Below are 22,980 nucleotides of genomic sequence, written 5' to 3'. Positions count from 1 at the left end.
TGTTAATAAATATTTCTTTTATTGATAGAATTTTTATTTTTAATTTGAGGTATCATTTTATTCATTTATTTCAAATTTTGTATAAAATAATTATAAGTTTGAAGTCAATTTCTGATTGGTTATTCATAAGACGATGTTGAGAATTAGGTTGTAGGACGGGAATCTAACAAATCTGAATTTTTCCTGTTAGCGGAAGTAAGCAATTACAAGTTAATACTATTTAAATGTTATTATTTTGAAAAAGCTATTAAATTTGGTGAAAATAATAGATAAATATATATTGGTATAGTTTATTTGGTTAACTAAAATCAAAAATGGTAATAAGATATTCATTTGAGTCATGTATGTTGGTGGGGGTATTTGGATCACGTCGTCATGCACAAACGACGCTCTACTCCTCAGTCAGTCGCTTGCCGATTGTGAGAGCAATAGGGAAGCTTCATTATGTCGGAGGTATTCAAGCTGGGTGATCTTGTATGGTGTGTACTTATTATGTGTTAATCAATGGATGTTTACAATAAAAATAGTGCAATCCAAATGGCGGTGATTAATAATTGATATCTTTATGGATTTCAGGGCCAAGATGAAAGGATTTTCGCCTTGGCCTGGTCGGGTAAGTTGGAGTTAACTACTAACGGTTCTATATTAACTATACTTTGCTTGGTTGTACGCGCCACGAAGTCAAACGCGGCCATCATTTTGGCGGGAACATTTCGTGCTCCGCTTAACTGTATACCATACTATTATAAATTGATATATTTTATGCTCCTGTTACTTCTTATTACATATCTCCCACTATATCCGTCCTTTAAATTCAAATTGGCGCGCAGACTATGAAAATATAACCTAAATTATGTTATTTACCCATGCTGTTCTTAGATAAGCTAAATTTCATGTTTACATTACGTATATCCAAGCAGTTATTGTTTAAATTATTTCTTTTCTCATTAGAAACAGATAATTTGGTTTTATTGCAAGATCAGTCCCTCTAAAATATTCGCGCGCTAATTATGATTTTCTTCAGTTGCAAATTGAGCAAATCATATAATTGATTATAAATTATACGTCTATTCGTAATAATCTATTTATTATTTGCTTCTATTTTATACGTAGTTTATGAATAAAATTTGATATGATTGAATAGTTTTATCCTTTATTTGTATATATCATCGTTTAAATTATATTCAACATGTAGTATTTATCCAGTATTTATATTTAATTATTTAAATGAAAAATACTGACACATTTAAAATTTACGTATTTGCAAATATTTAATTTAATTAAATAAGTACATTATTATGATGAATAAAACAATATATATTTTATTTACATTTGCATTTTTACGTTTATAACATTTAATTGTTTATTATAAAACATGAAATATAATGCACATGAGATACAGATTTATGAGTATTATTAATATTGTTATTTACGAATATGATGTTATACTTTTATTTTGTTATGGAGAATATGGAGAATACGTTTATCGTCATTTCTATTTTAAATACTAATTTCTCCATGACATCTTAAGGTGTCTAATCCTTCAAAGGATTTGAAGAAACCGACAAATACTAAGAAGGGGCCGGTTCAATGCATTTTCTTCTTCGGAACAAATAATTAGTAAGTTTGGATGAAGTTACTTATTTTTCATGTTTTGTAATATATTAACTTTTGAAACTTACATAAATATTTATTGTAGCGCATGGATAGAGGAATCTAATATAAAACCATATCTAGAATACAAAGATACTTTGGTAAAGTCTAGTAAATCTGGTGCATTTAAAGATGCAGTAGAAGCAATAGAGGAATTTATTGCTAATGGAGAGGTAAGCTATATGAATAAAATGAAAACTGTTTAATGTACATGTTTCTGTGATATATATGATATAGTGAAATTTATAAAAATATGATATGTTTTATAAATAACTTATAACTATTATTGCTTACTACAGTATACTAAAAAAATTTTTATAAAAAATTATTAGTTATATACCATTTATTATAGTATTATTTGCTCTAGGTGTTTGAAGATGGCTTAGACCCAGATTCTTTGTTCGACAGACTTAAAGAAGAAAGCATATCCGAGAAGAAAAATATAGTAAAAACATCTAAACCTCGTAAGGTTAGATTTATATTACATATTATAACAAACAATCGAATTAAAATTTATGCATTTTGATACATTGAAATTACAAAACAAATTTAATAAATCATGCTACTAATATGAATATAAAGCGTCATATCCTAGAATTAATATGCAGTACAAAATATGACACGATACCATTGGTTTAGGAAACGCCAAAAACTAAAAGATTGGACTCTGGTGCAAGTGATGCCCGTCGTCCAGCCAAAAAGCAACGGAGAGAATCAAGTACAAGTAATAGTAATAGAGTTGGCAGCATTAGTCCTGCGTTAAACCATTCTACTCCTCTCAGAAAATCAGGATCGACTCTCCTTAACAGGCCAGCGAATATTGCTAGACCTGTAAGTATACTTTACTTTATTATTTCACGATTGACATATACAAAAGTATATTTTTTTCAAGAAGTTTTCTCTTATGATATTGTTTAACTATTCTTAATTCGAAAAAGATTAAATTATAATAGTAAATATTTTAATTGAATATTCACTAGGAACAGGAACTTGCGTCTTTTAGAGCACTAAATTCCAACAACTTTTACTTCCATTCATGTAAATAAATAAACAACAACAATATTACGCCTTCTTTAATTCCTTTCCATCGATATAAAACTAGTATCATTTAACACAAATTCCAAATTTTCAATCAACAAAAATCTTATTTTTATGAAGTAATGTAATTTTTTAATCATACATGAATCATTTTCATCATTATCTTTGTATTTGTAAAGCTATATTATATTATGAAAACTGTAAAAAATGTATTACAGTCAAGTTCTAAGTTGTATTTCAAAGTAATTTGTTTTGTGTTTAAATTTTGTTAATATCTTAAAGGAGTTTTAATGTTCTTTCAATTTAAAGAAGATGGTTATGTTTACTTATTCTTATTTTTTAACCTCGAAATGTAGTTTACTGCTACATAGGTACTTGAAATTATATTAATTGTTAATATGTTATTACTTAATACAATAGGTGACACCTCCTTTGGACGTGGAAACATTGTCGCAAACACTTAAAGAAAAAAACATCCTTCCTTCAAACTTGAAATTTGGGTTCCTTGGTTTGGGAATCATGGGAAGTGGTATTGTAAAAAACCTAATCAACAGTGGACACAGCGTGATTGTATGGAATCGGACGCAGGAAAAGGTATGTGCAATTCATTTACTTATGTTGTAATGCAATTACAATTGCAATATGGTTGTTTTATTGTCGTAAGTGATATCTTCATAATTATAAAAAAAAGAGGCCACATGTCATATAAATTATTAACGCTAATTTATAAGAATAATTTTATTTTAACACGATAAATTGAATACGAACAATAGGCAATAAAAATAATAAAAAATATTAGTTAATTTTTACCAATTGAAAAATAGATATATTTGATATACTTTTTTTTAGTTTGAAATACATTAAATTTCAAACAGTCATATAATTACATAAAATTTGAATTTGCATTAAGAAAAAATTGAAATTTCATTTTTCGGCAGGATATATGTATTATCTGAATGTATCTAATTTTATACAAATTCTTAACACGGTCTTCGCTATCAATTTTATTGTTGCATTGTCAGCAAAAATGACATGGCCGTGTTTCGTTTTTCCTACTTCGTATCCTACCTTCAATTAACAATATGTTATTGCTCTGACAATTTGAATTCTGCCATGAAAAATTTCGCGAATGATGTTTATTCCTTCGATAATATGTTTAAATGATTTTGTGGAAGTTAGGGGAAAAAGAAAAAGAAGATATTTTGATAAACAATCTCGTTTATTGATCATGCTGCATGTTCAGCTTATGGTTAAAACTACTTAAGTTGTTATTGAAAACAAACATTAAGATGGTAACGAAAAACTAAATTATTTATCAGGCGAAAAATGAAAAATTCTGCAGGGGCACAGGTACCTGCTTATTTGAATTGTAAAGTAATTCAATAACTCTGACTATCGCGTGATATACGATGGAAGAAGTGGGATATGTATCAGTTGAAATATTTTTGGGACTTCTTCCTTTCCATTTTATCGTTACGAAATCTATAATATTGAAAAAATATATATATTCCCGGTGATTTGTAATTTCTTTGATTTAAGTGTAAAAAAAGGAAGGAATATATATAAATATACAGGAACAAGAAAGTGGAAATAATTTTTTTTTTTTTTTTTCAAGAAAATGTTCTAATTTTTTTTCTAGAAGTATTATTTTTCCAAAAATAAATATTTCACAAATTCATATCGGTATTCGTAACGCGTGTTTTTAGTAGCAGGCATAAAAATGCAAAAAAATACAAACTACCAAAAGCACTTCAAAAGACCGCGAAATCGTATTTTCATAGCAGGAACTTTTGTTCATTGAAAAACTACGCGCAATTTGAATATTTAATATAACAAAATATAGTGCACACGCGCGATTTACATTATCTTTCATTTTGCTACACATAATACGTATCGTGGAACGAATCATCTCGTGGTATTCCACAGCCTATTTTTGACGAGTGATTGTTCTGATGAAGTACATCTGTAGCCACCTAATTTGTATATCTAAGAACGTTAATGAGTGTTTAACGATTAATGGATAATCCTATAATCAGTTCCTTGGATCGATAGATATGACGTATAAATTCCGATTCCATCATCGAAAATAAACGTTTAAGGAACAACTTTTAGCGATACCTAACGTAATTTCGTTCAGGCAAATCTTAAAAGCACGTAATTAAGTCTTTTCTTTATTTCGTATTACGACATCTTGCTTGAAAGAGAAACATCTAGACTTTGATCGCATAGAAGTAACTTTTCTTCGATTTCCCGATCTTACAGATATATATTCGACGTACGTTCGTACAGGTTTTGATCGCGTGCCCTTCGAAGATAACAAGTGAAATTTTCTATGGGAAAAGCCTTTTGAAAAATTAACATTATACGTCAATGTGTAATGTAAACTATATTTCGTTGAAACCGGTTTTTTGATAACGAAAATGTCTAGATAACGAAGGTGACAAACTGTCGAAACGTTACGATGACAAGTTTATTACAACGTTGCCACTAGATTCGAGTGACGCGATACTTTTCGTATGAAACGTAATGTAATTATAATATGACGGCGCACGCGCGCATCGGCATACGGAAAGGGCAATTAAAAATCGACTCGCGTGTGGCACGCTACTATACCACCGCTAAGATTCACGTCGGCCACACCAATCACCTAATCGGTTTGCTTTCCTTCGTTCTGTCATGAGACGCGACTCGAATCTGTTTTCCCGCAGCGTCATTCACGGTAGCAGTAGTTTCTTGCTTGAGCACGATGCCTTGTATTCCGTGATGTATACTTTCTGCCGCGTTCTGTCGCGTCCCCGTTTTCGAGGGATGATAAAATTTTATCTCCTTCAAGTCGCTGAAGCGTTCCAAAAATAACGGCGGAGCACCGTTACATGCGTTAGCTAGTTGTCTTATTCGTTTCGCCGGCATGCAACGCGTGTGGTGGGGGCCGCGAGGGGCGATTCAACGCACAGAAGAGAGGGAAAAGATTTGAAAAGAAAGAAAATCGGCATCTCTTGCGTTTCAACGTACATATATTACCACGAACTGCAAGTTCTACTGCTTAAGAAACGGGATTGCATGCGCGCAGCATTTTCTACGCATTAAACTTACAATATATACATCAAGTTTGATTACGTATACGCGTCCGATCATCTTTTCAGTTATCGAACGTGATTCGTTACAGGAAAGTCGTTTTGTCTTGAAAGGAGTAACCTGGATTATTTTGCACAATTGAACTGGTATTATCAGTGAAATTTGACAAGTTACGAGTTACTAATATTAATAAATACCTTCGTACGACAGTGACATACGTTTATAGTAACGTGAAATGAAATTTTACAAGTGAACTTGAAAAACCTATCTGATAGATTATCCGATTATCGTTTGTAAACAAAAATTTATAATCCACAATTTGTAACTTGTCGATATACTAACGTTATTAGTTGATAAATCATTGTACAAGAAAACTCTGATAATAGAATGAAATTCTTTTTTGCGGCATCGTATAGTTTTATCATCACAGTTTTGTTAGAAATTCTAAAGTGAAATTCGGTAAATTGAATAGCACGCGTGATACTAATTTCTTCGGTTGAATTAACGGTACAGCGTCGAACTGTAACGTTTGAGAACCACTTCTCGGCGCGGAAAACGGTGGCAAATTTATGACTACCGTGCCTTTGGAAGGGTTGATTTGCCATCATATACAGTCAATTGAATCCACTTTAGAATACAACGCAAGATGAATTTAGTGTGAATTTAAAAAATAATTGGGGTGACCTTTAGACACTTTTTGTATCTAATGGCAGGGGAAAAAATTCAATTCTACTTTCCCGTTTCAAACTAAGCGTATTTTATTCTAAAAAAAAAATTTGCATATTTCTAACGTCTCAAGAAGTAATAATTCGATGTACATATACGTTCGAACCACTTTGTGGCATGCGTACGAAAAAGGAGATAATCGTTTATACGATTGAGAAAATAATTTTTTATAACTTTCAAATACATCGATAGATTTTATAATTGTATTGTTCTTTTCTTTGTTTCTTTAATCACATAGATAAAGTAGAGACTCGGAATAGATAATATAATGTCAACGAACGGTTCTCTGGATATACAAAAGGTTACAGATCTATCTCTCCAAGTTTCTCCAATTAGAGTAAAACATTGTCAGGGAAGTACAACAGCTCATAGAACATGCATTATCTAATAAGCTTATTTAAAACATCGTACCAATGATGAGAATCTAACTATGTTCGGTTCTTTTTTTCCGCGATCGATATCGTTTGGATTGTGCACATAGAAAAGCAGACGAAGAAAAAGGAGTGGTCTGATGTTCGAAGCCTATAATAGGGCCGTTCTCGAGCTGATTATTATTATCATGATTAGAATAGATCTCTCTCGTCGTAACTACTTCAGTTAGTGTACCCGAATAATCAAATATCTCAAATGTGGATCCTCAAATTTTTGATAGTCTTTTTATAATTAAAATCGGGATAAAATTGTTAACTCGGTATAGTTTAATCGGATATTTAAAATTCAGTTCGCGTTTCATATTAAAGAGGAAAGACGCGGATAATATAAAAATATAGAGTATGATATTTAAGAAAAGGCTATTTTCGTTATAGATCTACTAGAATTTTTTGTACGTGTTTGTATCAGTTGGATTGTGGTAACAAAAGCTCGATCGGATAAAAGAATTTAGAAATATCACTTATTATCTTCTTTGATACTTCTCGAAAGTTTTTCTTTTCGGAACGATTGGTATAACTGTGTTATTGATGATATTTAATTAAGTACATGTATTTGTGCTGTTCTCGACAAAGATAGTTCTTTTTCTGTTAAATAATTATATATTTCTATATTTCGAATAATTTGTATTTTAACGAACAAAGGATAGGTTTAAAGAGCGAAAACATTCGCGGACATTGGAAAAATAAGAAAAAGATAACATGCGTTCCAATGTGTGGACACTCGAATTTTTCGAAATAGAAAGCGAAAAGAAAAAAGGAAAGAAGAGTAGTATGTAATCTAGACGGAATAACAAACAGTGTATCGGTTTCGTCGGACTTCGATCAGTGAATAATCTTCAGCGATCGTGTATACCGGTACTGAGTTCAATCTTTCATAAAAATTGAAGTCACACGTCTCCGCAAACTGATAAAGTCACACGCACATTTATTTACAGAAGAATAAAAGCGAATCGATCGATTTCTTCAAAATCGTTGAACTTCGGGTGAAATTGACAATTAGGCGAAAATTAGTACGGACCCGTTTATACACGCGTCAGTTTTGTCTCTTCCTTCTTTTATCTTCTTTTTTGCTTTCTCAATTTGTTTTGTGAGCTTTAGCTTTTTATTTTGAAATTGGCTTACGGCAGGGTTGGCAGTAACACTATGACATCTTGCGTTTCTTTCCAGCGTTTTCTTTGTCTAACGGTCGTCGATTGTTATCGTTTGTGCTGAGCGATGATAACAACAATGATAAAAAGCACAAAGTGTAAGGGCGGACAGAGTACAAGGTCATCGATCGAATCACAGAAAAATCCTTGGCAACTGTCCGCGATTTCTTTTTTTGTTTCTTGTCTTTACTTTAGTTCTCCTTAAACAACACTCACGCACACACAATCATTGGCTTGATCGATGTTGGCAAAAGGACACTCGCAGCCTTTGATACTCGTAGGCGTTCTTCTCTTATCGTTCATCGAGGTATATCTTTGTTTTGAAGCATTTTTAAGGGAGCAAAAAAGACATTTTAAAAGACGAATAAAGAACAATCGGATTTCGAGAAATCCCACGATAGAGAAAGATACCACCGTTCGTTCTTGCGAATACAGTCTCACTTACCGATGTAGAGGCACTTCTTTATATTTTTCTCACATAATGATCCAGTGGCAGTACATTCTCGTCTTAATTGTAATCTTGCTATATAAAGAAAGGTTAGTACCCTTTTGTATTAACACTTGTCATCAAATTCGTCTAAAGTTTGGTTTCACGCGGTAGGTCAGGCAAACTGGAGCTAGGTGCAAGGAGACCAAAACTTTCTGGCGTTTCTTTAGGCTCTTTGGCTAAGACTTCGCTGCTCAAGCCTTTGAAAACTGACTTGACATTGTCTGCATCTTTGTACACCGACAGTGAGCTTCCGTCCTCGTCGATACTGTGCAGAATTATCGAATGCGGTGATACGTTGTACAACGGATCAAATCGAATCGGTGGGCCCATCTCCTCGATGTAGTTTATATGGATCCCCTCCATTATATTTCCATGAGGACTGGTCGACGAAAGTTCCGTTGGCGTGTAATATTCGCTGTTGACATCCTCCAAACTAGCGCCGTTCGCCAGATCGTCGATCTTTGCCTTGAAGTAAGTATCCATACGGATCGGTCCATCGTCTTTTGTATCAAATACCATCGAATCGCTCTTTCCGCAAGAGCCGCTCCGGCAATTATCGAAATACAAGTTCGGTAGATTCTCTAGTACCTTGTTCAGTGTTTGCTGTTGATACTTGTAACTCTCGCGTAGTCTTAGCACCTGATGGGCGCTGAACTTTCTTATCTTGTTACGCTGGAAGACATAGTTTTCTCGCACCCAATTGAGCTGACTTGTCGAGTAATCCCGTACTTTCCTCACCTGTTTCGAGATCAGAAAAACAACATTGTGAAACGTTCGCACGCCATGACGTCTGATCTTTCCTTTGACATATTTCTCGTTCTTTGTGGAAATTATTTAAAATTTGACGAACTCGTACAACTTTGTTTCAAAGTAATCTCTAATGGTGTTACGCGAATGCGAGCAGGACGATATTTAATAATTCTACGTTGAATAACGAACTTTCCGGTAAATGTTTCATTACCTGATCGTAATACTGGTCTCTGAGAGCCGTAAGGTGGCTCGTTCCGTAGTCCCGTATGTCTCTGATGTGTCTCATTTGACCTTCGTAGCTGTCTCGAATCCATTCTACTTGTTGAGCACAGTTCTCTTTTATTCTGTGCACTTGTTGAGTGTAATTCTCGCGTAGTCTCTCGAGTTGCTGACTCTTGTATTGCTCGATATTATCCAACATTTGGTAAATTTGCTTTGCTCTAGGTGTGGAACCCACCCGTCCACAGCACATACACCAGTTTAGACAGCCGCATCTGAAACGAGAGGAAACGAACGATTTTATATACAGCGATAGAAATTGCATAATTCGCGAACGATATCAGTTTCACACGAATTCGCAGTTACAATTGAATAATATCGAATACAATGCATTTATGTATTTTCCAAGGCAGAAGAGAAAAAAAAGTATTGACTAGGTACGCGAGGTAACGAAGGTAGCACAGGTGATGCACACCTGCGCATTATCATTTTCGAACGCAGTGGCACTTATGCATCAAGCGATAATAATAATCGGTGTTGAATTGCATTGAAACGGGAGAAAATACTTACTTCAGCAAAAGATAACGAAGCAGTTGCAAGAGAAGCGTTAGGAGAAGAAAGGCCGTCGCACTGGCAGCGCCTACCAATATGCTCATGATCCTGATTCTGTTTAATGTTATTGGATTCATCTGCAAACTAATATAGGTGGTGGCATTGGCAATCGGATTCACCGCGTAACACTTGTATTGTCCAACATCCTGCCTGAGCAACGTCGCTATGTACAAAGATCCATTCTCGAGGATGCGTATGCGACCATCATCAACAAACGGTACACTTTGTTCCCATCCGTGTACGGAAGGATGTTCGACAAAAGCGTCGGGAAATGCTGGATCAGGATTCCAATGCAGTACCTGAAGCCTCGGCGTAACCCATGTTAATGACGGTGTGGGATTGCCATTGAATTCACATTCGAGTAGCACGGGGTTTAATAAAAGATGTTGCTGCGTGGGCGTAGCATATATCAAATTTGGCGGTGCGCATTTCAAGTAACGAAGGGTTTGAAGGATATCGGCAGTACCGTCGATTTCGTCGCCGCAGCGAAATCCACTCTGAAAAACGGTTCGCAGGTGCTCCTTGCTTTCGGCCCACTTTACGAACCAGAACATACGGCAATCGCAGGCCCATGGGTTCCCTTGCAGCTGCAGCTCACTCAGAAACGATAGATGCGCCACGTTTGCCGGTAGGAAGGTCAAATTGCTATCGCGTAGATCGATTTTACGTAGTGCCGGTGTACGATCCAGGGTACATCGAGAGATCTCGCGTAACGGGCTGTTATTCACTTCCAATGTCTCTAATTTGTCTAATCCTTTCAAGTCCTCGTTACGAAGGGCCTCTAGTCTTGTTCCGGAAAGCAATAGAGTGCGTAGTTTCCTCACTGGTCGCCATACATCGTATGGAAGCACCGTGACCGGTAGATTCTTCAAGCTGAGCCATCTTAAATTCGACAGGCTGTGGAACGTGATGCTTGTCAAACGCGTGATAGGATTCCCAGAAAGATCGAGGTGCTGCAACGATACGAGATCGGCGAACAGGCCACGCGGAACTGTATCGATCTCGTTATCGGCCAACTCCAAGATCTTCAATTGATTCAAGCCGGAAAATAAACGGGGTGGAAGTTTGGTGAGTCTGTTGGCGGACAGGACGAGTTCCTGGAGATTTTTGTTGGGCCTGAAACTGTGATCCGGCAAGGATACCAACAAATTACCGGAAAGATCCAACCGTGCCAAAGACTTGCATAAAGCGAACACTTGATAGGGAAGTACTGAGAGACGATTGCGTGACAAGTCGATTTCTTCGAGCCAATCCAAACCCTGGAATGATGCTCGTGGGAGTGTGGTCAACCGGTTTCCGGTGAGATTCAGGTACTGTAGTTGTTGCAGCGGATGGAAGACGTCTGACGGTAATTCCGTCAGCCTATTGTCACCTAAGTTGAGATGTGCGAGGAAGGTTGTCGCGAGGAATGCGCCAGGTTCTATCCTCTCGATTCCACTCGAAGTCCAGGCGAGACTCTTGAGACGAATCGCTGGCTCGAGGGCGGAAACGGGTATGGTAGCGGCTCCGACGTTTCTCAACACAACATTGGTGACTTGCCTGGACAGACCGAGTCCAAGGAAGTTTCGTTCCCGGCACAGTATGCTTTTTCCATTGTCCAAGCACTCGCAACCCGTGGCACATTCTACACGCGAGGACGGCGACGTTTTTTCCGTAATGAACGTTGCGTCCTGCGTATCCGTAACGTGCACCGCAATGAGAAGGACTATTAACCACCACCACGAGTCCCACGTGAAAACTCGCTCCCTCATTCCTATGACCTGTAATATGACGATTTCCACGCATACAACCAAGAATTCCCATGTCCTGATGTATGTTCGCGAAATCCAAAATTTACCAATCGATCGACTTTAATGCTCTTCTGTTAAATTCGTTTAAAATTCTGCGTTATTTTCGGATCAGCAAGTAATAGCGGATATACACGTTCAATGATTATTATTTGTAGTTTCTCAAGAAGAGGAGGAGGTCTGCTAACGTAAAAGCGTACATTGTGTCATTTCTTTACGAGATTTCCGTACGCATTACACATGCTTTTGCAAAAATATATGAAACGTGTTTATTACATACATGATATTAGTTTTTCTTTTCTTTTTAGATTGTTTTCTCTGCTCTCTTCTCTTTTCTTTTCTTATTTGTATTTTCTCTATTGTGTTACGTACCTAAGCGAGGATCATGGACAAGCCACGAAGCACCGATAGTCTCGGCTCTGAGATAGCGACGAGCTAACTGGTAGTATATCCTTAACCATTCGCAAAAAATCCGGCCCAGTGTCTTATGGAGGTACTGAAATTACTGGATTTGTTGATGGTGACGGCAGTGGTGTTGCTGCTATTGCCGTGTCGAGCCGGTAACATAATTGTGCGCGCTCTAATGGAACGACTTGCAGAGTTCCGAAATTGGACGGGAAGGTAATCCGCCAGCATACAATAACCGTTGCACACAGCTAACTATACAGCTATGGAAACACTCGCGCGCGCCCAGCTACGCATATAAATGGATAACACATTCAAACGAGCCACACATACACGCACGCACGCACACACACACACGCACACACACATATAACACGCTGTTTTCCGTTGCGTTTTCTTTTTTTTCTTTTTTTCTCTCTCTATTTCTTCGTGTGTAGTTACTCTATCTGTTTCTACGTGCCGGCCCTGTCAAACTTTGTAGCAGCAACGCAAAGGTTCTACTGTTGTTTCGTATGTCACATGACACACTCGTGCATCGCGACACGTTTAGCGTCGTCCGCCGCCTATCAAAGGCAAAAACTGACTGTGAAAGATTCGTTCGACTCTGGCTGCTCCTCGTGGTAACCATCGCTCGGAAAACCGGCAACGTTGCGAGCTCCAAGAACCGCGCCGACGCGAAACCTACCTCGCCGCTCTGCACCGCGCTCAACGAACCGCCCCATCAGGGGAGCCCGATCACAACCAGACACAGCCCTTTAGCCCGATTCCTGCCCATTGTCCCCACATCCTCGCTAGCCTTACCAGGATTATTTCTTTCTATCTATTCTCAACTACGTACTCAGATACGTACTTTTATAGTCTTATTATTTATTACGTGTTTTCTATTACATATGTTCTTCTATGGTTTCGTTAAGTATTCTTCTTACGCTCATTAATTAACACATTTTTATCTGCCATCTTTTCACTCTGATGAACAGCGTCGCTACTACTTTTGCTCGAACGAAAAAATTTCAAATTTTTTATCAAGAAATTTTTATTTCGTAACGTATGATACGATTTCCTTCGTCTCTTCGCGTATTGTCTGTAGTTTAGTTTGGTATTCAGTTTCAATATTCAGAAAATATTTGATATTCTAATTGGAAATTTCAATGAAATCACAATGAAGTATGATTCTCACGTACGTTTCCGGGTAACATAGAAATTAACGTATACAAGTAGACCGTGGAACGAAACGCTTCTGTTTCTTGATTAAAGACCATCGTTTTTATATAGTATTATAAGATTCGTGGTATTAGTTTCACCTGCAATCTTACGAGCATCGTTTCGGTTATCGTGTGACACCGATCTAGTATACATCTGTGATCCCAGTTTTTACTCGATGCAAGAACATCGTTATGTATCTGCAGTATAATTGTTATTTTCACGATTACAAAGATCATTCGAAAGCGTGTCTGTTTGTGTACCAATTGCGTTCAGTTAAAATGATACGCAAATATGAAACGAAAGTGCTCCAACTGAGAGAATGCTTGAAGAAAAATATTTGACCGAACGTTTATTGAAAGCTGCCTACTCTATACCATAGGAAAAATATAGCACTTTATTTATAAAACAGAGGTGACTTTCAGATTTCTACAACACCGATATTTTTGTTAAAAATCGGACTTTTTCCTCTAGGAACTACTCATCATTTACGTAACCTGAAATTACATATTGTAGAAATCTGTTCTTTCCTTTTCTAAGCATATACTTATTATTTTTAATTACTTTGACAAAACGATTTGTCATTACTTTAACTATTTGTTGCAAATCGTCGTACGTACTGACAATGCAAATTTCAATTGATATCGAGCAAAGTATCATTATGTTTGTAGTTCCATTTTATCAAGAAGACTAATCACTTTAGAGCAAGGAGCAAAAGTATGCGAAAATCGTTATCGTAATAAAACCACCGCACACCTGTAAATCACTTGTTTAAACTGTTCATGTGTACAATTGCCAGATTGACCTTGGTATGATAGCTCGGCCAGCGGTAGCTAACGTTCAATTTTGAATAGGGCTCAATAAGAGCGAGTTTTCTACGTCATGTAAAGAAGAAAAGCATAGCGTAGAGAGAGAGGAGTATGATGTAATTTAGCCATTAGAGAACGGTCTTCGGGTAGATTGAACAATCGCATGCTAATCCTATATCTGTAACAAATTCTTTTTCGCGTTTATGAATATCAAAGGTATTCAAATTAACCATAGTGTAGTACGCAAGAAATGTCACTAATAACAACATCACAACTTAGATGCACAGTGTTCTAAAATTAGCAAAAAATATAAATTTAAATGTACATATGTAATACGCTATTGATGCGCATGAAAAAAAAAACTTTGAACAAACAAACTCGCTCGCATAAACGATATTAATGACGCATTTAGAAGTTGAGTGTCATATATGCTTATGTATGTATTCGACACGATAATAAATGCTTGAAACTACAGTTCTATCATATTCTCCAATTACAGATATGTTAGATAAGCCTCAATTTATGTATATTATATTTGATTACCTTGGCTTCCCTCTCCTTCCCTTTCTTCGTTTTTTATTTTTTTGCTTCAACTTCAAATTTCACCTCGTTGTGTCTCGTAAGCAGAATTCAGCAAGGTCACGAATCACGGAATGCTTTATCACAGTGAAATATAGCAAAGCGAGTGAGTTTGGCAAATGTTTGATTGAATTATGTCCTAAGCTTGAATCAGAATTAATAGGGATTGCGTAATTCGTGCGACACCTTGTAGATCGTTTTCGTAATTTGTTTCGAAACTTGATTTGTGTGCATAGTCGTAACGAGATTGAATTTGACCTTGACTGCTAAACTTCTATAGCTTGCGCGAAGACTTCTCTCTCTCTTTCTCTCTCACACACACACACACTCCGTGTCTCTCTCTCTCTCTCTCTCTCTCTCTTTCTCGTCGGTCATGGCCAAGGGAGGCAAATGTACGGGTAGGGCCATTTGGTTTCTTATCCTACTCTCTTAAGTCTCTGGTTAGTTTCCATTATATAATTTCTTCAACTGGAAGAAACGTAAAATTCTTTTATTATTTCCAAGTGCTATTATCAGAAAGCGATTCATGCGATATTGCGATAGTAAATTAATTAGAAAAAATATGAGAGAAGATTTCTCATCAGCGAAACGTGACACTTGATCTTTGTATTTCACAATATTAATAATTCTTCAATATTATTGGAAGATAACATAAATGGAAAATAAATATGGATTTATCGACTAAAAATATGTTACGTAATGACACCGATAAATAGAATGGAGGAAGGAATCCTTCCAAAGGAAATGCCTTAAGTCGATTGATGGCATTTACAGAGCTTTTATAAATCGTGTTTATCACGAAACGAGAAACACGAATATCGCACGAGATAAACAGAGTTGCTTTATATCAAGCGGAACATTATTTTATTCGTGAAAACATCGAATTCAAAACATTTCATCGATTCCAACATATTTACGAATTTATGTGAATCGGTTTCTCAATCCCTAAATAACTAAAGATTACATTAGTATGAAATTGGGTACTGTTGTTACGTAACACTGTTGGCACATGGTGTTTAGGAGGGTCGAAAGGTATCGGACGGATAGTAACGATGAAGAAAAGAGAAGTAGCTATTTTAAAGGACAGCACGTTATTTCGACTTCGATGGTAGCGACTCAGGTATAAAATTGGCATAAAATCGTCTGCTGCGATGAAAGCAGAATGGAGTAGAGGAGAATCGAAGATATACGTTAGAGGTTCTCCTATGTTTTATTCTTGCGAACAAACACGACGTGTACTTGTCCGTTTGGCGCGTAACGCTTTTCTTTATTGCATAATATCGCTCGCAACTGTGTATAGTTAACAAGTGGAAGGAAGTATTCGCTTCATATTCGAGTTAAAGTGGAATGGTTGAGTGCAGCGATGTAAGAAAGGAAAGGCTTGTGATTTGAGGCAAGGCGATAAGTGGCCGGTTGCTAGTTATGAGAGAAAGAGGGAGGACTCCTGCGGAAGCGAGAGAACTCCAAGGAACGGAGAGACACGGTCGACCGTCGAGCAGACGTGAGTAGAGCTCGATCAGCTGGGAACAGGCCGATGTTGCCACGTGTCTCTGTATGACCCCCGGCTGACGGCTGTGTCGGGTTCGTGGATCAATATTACTGAGATCTGGCAACCTCGCAGGTATCCAACTCTTTATTTATACGTGTCGGTTAGACGGCGCAGGCTCGCTTCGAAGCTTCCTTTAGTCGCTTCTGTCCTTCGTTGCTTTCCTTCCCTTGGCCTTTACCAGTCTACCGCGATTTTCATATTTTTAAAAGGTGAATTATTTATCTGACTGCAAGTATATGCATAATTGGAAAGCCAAATAAATGTACTAAAATGGACAGTCGTTCGGCACTCGATAACAGTACCTTATTGCTCGTATTATATTTTACCGTTTATAAATATTTTTAGGATCGGTAGATATAGATCGGAACGATCAGGGACGTACGAATACCAAATACGATGTATCCCAAGATACATATAGTCTGAATGAACGGCTGTGTCGTTAAGTTCTTCTCATTCGCCCGTTTTGTCCGTACTATGGCTCACGAGCTATCGGGACGCGTATCGTTTCTATCTGAAAAAGATACGATTGTTTGTGATATGATCGCGACATTTTGAATGTTATCTTATCTTCATAATGTCTATCTTAATAATATAGAATTTTGTAAAAGCTAAGTAACTTTCTCCTCAAAATTGTCTCTTAATCTATAACAACTGGGATCCTTGAATGATAACCAGGAGAACTTTTAAAAGTTTCTAAATTAAGAATAATAGATCATATCATGTTTCTACAAGTTTTTTGTTACTCTTAAAATATTCACAAAAATATCTTGGACCCTGTCTACTACATCATTTAACAAGCCGTAGAATTTCCACACTAAGTTGCACGTGAACCTACCTAGAGAGTCGCTAATTACTCCCTTACTAAACGTACTCTTCTTTCACTTCGCTTTTCTGGTCCTCTAGTCTCGACATGCTCGTTCTTGCTAGTGTCGTATCAGCAGTTCGGTGAAATTAATTGCTAGTCGAGTTTCCGGTTTGATTGTGCTGATAATAATAATCGCTGTAGGAGACATCTGAGATTTTAAAAATAATTCTAAAATAATTAAAAAAATAATAAAATAACAAATAGACCTATAAAACACTCGTCATTCTTTGTTATTAAGCAATATGAAACATGCATGCAACTATGCAACTTATCCGAGATATGTAATTGCTGAAACGTTGTGGGAGTTCTTTCCACCTACAAATCGTTTCTCTCTACGTGAGTTCTCACGCTCCTCCTGTTGCCATTTTATTTCCTGATCGTGCGTCGCGTACCGACTAACAATAGCGCGAACTTTGCGATTAGAAATTTTATACAAATGATTTCCGCACGTTCACTGTGAGCCGCAAAGGTCGTTATACCTCTCTACCACTGCTTGTATGCGTCTACATCCGCCACCTTTGCAACTTATATTCTAGCACGTTGCTTTCGTGCTTGTTCACTCGTCCGATTCTCTTCGTCGATGGACACGTGTATACGCACACTTCGCTGCCATCGTGTGACCCAGTTTATTTCTTGAAAAAAAAGCGCGCCACTTGGATACACGAGGGAAAAAACTAGGTTGCTAAATTGGAATCATCCCAAACACATCTGGAATCGAGTGATAAAAGTTTTAGCGAAATATGAATCGAGCGGGAATAATAATTAAACGAATTCTAGGAATGTACTGTAGTTAGCGTACCATCGTATTTCGTTACACACCGTCGTTTAAATAAACCGGCAATCTGTTTAGCGTATATAACCATCCACCCACGAATTTCCGTAGATTTGAAATGATCGCTCATGGCGCAGAACAGTGAATGTTTTCCTATCTATATACGGTTACGCGTCATATACATCGTTATTACCTAAAATACACGATCCATATGTATTCATGGTGCGAGCTTTGAATATTATCTAAATTATGGTATCACGTTGTCAAAGCTTGAGGATTTTTAATCGATGGTATTCGTTTTTGAAAATCATTGAATTTCTCGCTTTGTAGAAGTAAGCAAGTTGATTGAAGCTCCAAGGTTATTCATTGGCATATATGTATAGCTGCATAAACTTGAGCCTGTTATATGATTCCTCGCTACGTTTAAGCGTAAACAGTGATATCTCTACCTGTAACAACTCTTCAGGTTTAAAATAAAAATTATAAAATAGAATCATTTACATTTTTTCCAACTTACTCAACTATACTAATAGCATATTTTAATTCACATAGATTAAATGCATTTAAAATAGTAAAATTGATAACAAAAACTATTTTAGATACATATATAGTTTTTAGTTTTGCAATTTGGGCTCATATTGTAATGTGGACGTGGCAACGATGCAAGCAATTGAGAACGCGTGGACATATCCTTCGCTTCACAATACATATGTCACAGAAATGAAAGAAAAAGTAAAAGTTCTTTGACCAGCAATATTTTTTACACCTCTTCTTTTCTATTTCTACTTCAACACTTAGTCAGTCTGTTCTCTATCGTTTACGGTTTAAGTACATCGCCTATAGGCCGAGACGTACTGAATCATATGTACGATATAACGTCCATAAGTATAGAAAAGAAATAATACTTTCATGATATTTTGACTGTACGAATATATTATATTGACGAATAAAATATGAATATATATATATGTGTGTATATATATATGTTCATATTTTATTCATCAATTGAATGATAAGTTATCTTCTTATTATATATGTTTTTACATAACAACTACATGAATAATTTCATGTAGTTGCCGAAATAAATTGGATTTGTAAGATAATACAGGTCAAGAATACGATCGATGTACACTTCCTGCTCGATTACTCTTGCGCACGTGCAACAAAACAATAGAAGACGCAAATCAGTTTTCATATTCGTTTCACATAGTCGATGCTACTTCTGTGCCGTCTGACAAATTTGTTCGGAATTATTTGTTTCGTTGGTATAAGAGTAAACGAACCTTCATTGCGGCCACTCTCGAAAATTTTAACTTCCACAAATCAAGGATTGTTTATTGACCGAAACGGAAGAATAAACTACTTGTGTTCCTTGTTTCTTTGTTGACAACACAACTGATTCATGACTGGTCACATCTAGAAACGCCGAGATACGTAATCGTTAATGCCAGGAATATTCTTTCAGCAACTGGAGTTTATGTTCATTAATGATTATACGAAGTTCGATAAGAAACATTAATTAAGACAAAAATTACATATACTCCGCTAATGTAATATTAATACGATTAAATATGATTTTATAGTCAATATAAATATATTTGATAGAAAAATATGGATCGCGTGTAAAGAGTAATGACGCCATTACGTATTGTAAAAGCATGGCGTCGACTTACGCTTGAAAATCTAAAAGAGAATTTTATTTCGTATATAAAATGTAGTATTATATATGATAGTTTTTGGTCAAATTTAACAAAATAAAGGTACAGATATTACCACATTTGTCGTCAGTAAGCAGTAATGTATATACATCTACATGTGATGAATGTTTTCATGGTTGCTACGATAATATGGTGTTAACGGTTTCTATTGATTTATCACACATTCTCGACATATTGGAATGTTTCGAAACTTCTAGAAATTCATCAGAGCATAATTCCTTCTAGGTTACGAGAATAACTAAACGAATTTATAATCCTTTAAATCTCAATAAATATGTAGATACACCTTTTGGCCGTATGCGGGAAATATCTTTAGATGATGCAATGGCGTCGTTTGCTGATGTGGCAAGCAAGCTTGGAAACGTTTAGCTTCGAAGCCGTTCAGACAACCTACGTGACCAGAATAACGGCGCAAATGGCGAGTGGCTCGTTGTGGCGACATCTACCGGAGCCGCTATCGTTAGACTTTGTTCGTAGTACCATGTCGCACCGAGCGATGTCGTTAAGATGCTAAATCAAAATTTATCAAGGTCGTAACAATAGGGCCTCAATTTTTAAATAAAAAAAAAAAGTACAAGAATGTTTCTCGCTCAAATACATCACTTTATTTCGTTATACAAAAAAATGTTCTACGTAAAATTATGTTTACATGCTTTGACATCGATCGGTTGGTCCCATCAGTTTTCAAAATTTCAAGTTCGAGTTAAAAAATTTGAAAATTTACATTAAACGATCTTTTTTCTGTTAGTGTGCAGATTTTGTAAAAGCTGGAGCAGAACAAGGTTTAACACCATCCGATGTGGTGCTCGCTGCAGATATTACATTTTCCTGTGTGGCTGATCCTCAAGCTGCCAAAGACGTAAGTAAAAAACGTGGCTTATCTTTCAGATCCTGTTATATATAAGATTTCTTAACGTTATTACAAATATAAAAAATGTGGATAATCTTTTTTAGATGGTGTTTGGGAATTGTGGAGTCCTCACAGAAATATCTCCAGAAAAAGGATATGTGGAGATGACTGGTATAGATGCAGAAACATCTCAAGATATCGCCGAGGCAATAACAGCAAAGGGTGGCCGTTACTTAGAGGCCCAAGTACAGGGTAGCAAAACACAAGCGCAAGAGGGTACTTTAGTGATCCTTGCGGCTGGCGATCGACCTCTATTCGACGAATGTCAATCTTGTTTCGAAGCAATGGGGAAAAACAGTTTTTACCTTGGAGAGGTGGGAAATGCTTCTAAAATGAATCTCGTGCTACAGCTGATGGCTGGTGTAACTCTTGCTGGTTTAGCCGAGAGTATGGCTCTAGCAGACCGTGCCGGTCTACAGCAAAAGGATGTCCTCGAAGTATTGGAATTAACATCATTGGCATGTCCTGCCATTCTTGACAAAGGGAAAGGTATTACGGTCTTTCTTTTCTTTATCGATCGAGCGTAATTGAAATTTAGATCTGGTTGAACGATATCTACAATGTGGTTTAATTTTTCAGCTATCATCGAGGGTGGTTTCCCAACGCAGTTACCACTTCAGCACATGCAAAAAGACTTAAGACTCTCTTTAGGTATGAGCGATCAATTAGAACAGCCATTGCCTCTAGCTGCAGCAGCGAATGAAGTCTACAAACACGCTAAACGCCTTGGTTACGGAGAACACGATGCCTCCGCTGTTTACATCAGAGCTAGGTTCTAACGGAGCGTGCATCGTCAAAATACCATATTTATTGCAATATCTAACGTTGTTTCCTGTCGCTACCCGAGAAGAGTAGTGCGCTATTTGTCGAGGATGTACTAAAAAGTCACTATGGGTCGTGATATTTCTTAGAATGTTGAAGCAGAATAAGTTTCTGTTGTTTCTTAACTGAATGCAATCGAATCCAATGGATTTGAACATATGCTAATAACAGTAAAGTTGATGTATGCAAGTTTCGTCGTACATTTAATGCTACAAACATGTAAAATAAATATACATGTACTTTTTTTACACGTTTTTTCAAGGATACTTTTTGAGTACACATAGGCGAATGACTTTATCTTTTGTTTCGTTTTATTTTAATGCATGGCGACTACTTTTCTCGATAACAGCGTGGGTCTTTAATAGTCAATCTATCGAGTCGCTTCCCGGCTTCGTCCCCGTAAATTGCATCCCTCGCTTGAAAACTTGAGAGACTTGGGACGTGTCGAAAATGTGCCTTACGATACTATTGGAAGCAAGGCTTTTAATTTTTTTGTCTCTTGATTAGGCTGCACGATAAATTTAAACTCTTTTTAAGTAATACAGTATAATTGAATTAAGTTTTTTATGCTGCTAATTAACGGGATGTATTGTTCAAAATAAAAAGGACGATTAAGGTAGATCATATGCTTTATTGGTGCAATTTAATCAAAATAAGGTCTTCGCTTTTGTAGAGAAATTTTGGCAGTATTTTAGAAGCGTCCGTCGAATGAAGCGAACAGATGGCAGAAAAGAATGGCCAGCATTTTTTATCTTTCTGATTTCAAATTTTTATTTTACTTTTGCGTTGAAGGACAAATTGTACATTTTAATTGTACGTGTTTATAAAACGACATATTGTAGAAATTATTTATATATATATATATCTATATATTATATATATATATATAAATATCTATATATTATTTATATATATATATATATTATATATTTACTCTTACGAAATATAATTTCGTTGGAAAATGAAGAGAAACTTGTTGGCCAATTTCTGTCGTCGAATTATTCGTCCTGGGAAACTTCTGATATATCGCCATGGAAATTTCAGTCTCGTCTAGAAATTACAGATGTTTCGACGCTTAACAGGGCCGTAGCTTTTGGTTCTTTATCGACGTGGCTCTTCAGAGATTAAGCCGAAGACAACGCAAGACAATTTTATCTTAGCATCATTGCAAATATAAAAACAAAAAAAAAAATGATATCATGTTGAATAATATATATATTATGATATATAGAAGAGGCTTTTCGGACATAACGAGTGTCCCTTTAATCATTAACTTTTAAGACTAAATCAATTACTTATGCGACGTAGATTTGCATTAAATGCTAGCAATGGTATAGAGCATGATGTATGTGTTTACAGTTCGATCGAAGTATAATTATGCGCTATATTTTCTATTTACTACTACTTCGAAAAATTATATTA

General features: G+C 36.2%; 2 protein-coding genes and 1 long non-coding RNA gene across 9 annotated transcripts; 1 reads left to right on the top strand and 2 right to left on the bottom strand.

Annotated features, from left to right (window-relative positions):
* The first annotated feature begins 346 nt into the window (after nt 1–346).
* Nucleotides 347–22,179, top strand: LOC100743948 (putative oxidoreductase GLYR1 homolog). Its single transcript, XM_003490629.4, has 10 exons — nt 347–479; nt 577–613; nt 1,532–1,620; nt 1,700–1,826; nt 2,021–2,122; nt 2,293–2,484; nt 3,112–3,285; nt 20,575–20,685; nt 20,781–21,225; nt 21,316–22,179. Exons 1-10 carry the CDS (start codon nt 445–447, stop codon nt 21,513–21,515), a joined length of 1,512 nt encoding a protein of 503 aa, XP_003490677.1. The 5' UTR covers nt 347–444; the 3' UTR covers nt 21,516–22,179.
* Nucleotides 5,686–12,941, bottom strand: LOC100744182 (leucine-rich repeat and immunoglobulin-like domain-containing nogo receptor-interacting protein 2). 2 transcript variants are annotated; one of them, XM_012387242.3, is made up of 4 exons: nt 12,302–12,941; nt 10,101–11,902; nt 9,523–9,805; nt 5,686–9,299 (listed from the first exon to the last, which is right to left on the bottom strand). In XM_012387242.3, exons 2-4 carry the CDS (start codon nt 11,891–11,893, stop codon nt 8,649–8,651), a joined length of 2,727 nt encoding a protein of 908 aa, XP_012242665.1. In that variant the 5' UTR covers nt 11,894–11,902; nt 12,302–12,941; the 3' UTR covers nt 5,686–8,648. The 2 variants fall into 2 exon arrangements, with proteins under 2 accessions (XP_012242665.1, XP_003490679.1); XM_003490631.4 differs by lacking the exon at nt 12,302–12,941 and having other exon boundaries at nt 10,101–12,233.
* Nucleotides 16,112–19,042, bottom strand: LOC105680945. 6 transcript variants are annotated; one of them, XR_004461949.1, is made up of 5 exons: nt 18,136–19,042; nt 17,543–18,044; nt 17,307–17,455; nt 16,774–16,982; nt 16,112–16,697 (listed from the first exon to the last, which is right to left on the bottom strand). It is a non-coding gene; the product is annotated as an uncharacterized LOC105680945 (long non-coding RNA). The 6 variants fall into 6 exon arrangements; XR_001102377.3 differs by having other exon boundaries at nt 16,798–16,982; XR_001102378.3 differs by having other exon boundaries at nt 16,112–16,982; nt 17,543–17,731; nt 17,816–18,044.
* Nucleotides 22,180–22,980: the final 801 nt, after the last annotated feature.

The sequence above is a fragment of the Bombus impatiens genome, unplaced genomic scaffold (assembly GCF_000188095.3).
Source record: "Bombus impatiens unplaced genomic scaffold, BIMP_2.2 scf_0463, whole genome shotgun sequence".
Lineage (NCBI taxonomy): Eukaryota > Metazoa > Arthropoda > Insecta > Hymenoptera > Apidae > Bombus > Bombus impatiens.
This window is presented reverse-complemented; position numbering and strand designations above follow the sequence as displayed.

Bases quoted from the DNA above. Each gene is read 5' to 3' on its own strand.
- LOC100743948 (XM_003490629.4), top strand. From the start codon at position 445: ATGTCGGAGGTATTCAAGCTGGGTGATCTTGTATG. The intron at 480-576 runs GTGTGTACTTAT...TATGGATTTCAG, and splicing joins AAGCTGGGTGATCTTGTATG to GGCCAAGATGAAAGGATTTT. The intron at 2,123-2,292 runs GTTAGATTTATA...CCATTGGTTTAG, and splicing joins AAACATCTAAACCTCGTAAG to GAAACGCCAAAAACTAAAAG.
- LOC100744182 (XM_012387242.3), bottom strand. From the start codon at position 11,893: ATGAGGGAGCGAGTTTTCACGTGGGACTCGTGGTGGTGGTTAATAGTC. The intron at 9,806-10,100 runs GTAAGTATTTTC...CTCTCGTTTCAG, and splicing joins CTTCGTTATCTTTTGCTGAA to ATGCGGCTGTCTAAACTGGT. The intron at 9,300-9,522 runs GTAATGAAACAT...ATCTCGAAACAG, and splicing joins GAGACCAGTATTACGATCAG to GTGAGGAAAGTACGGGATTA.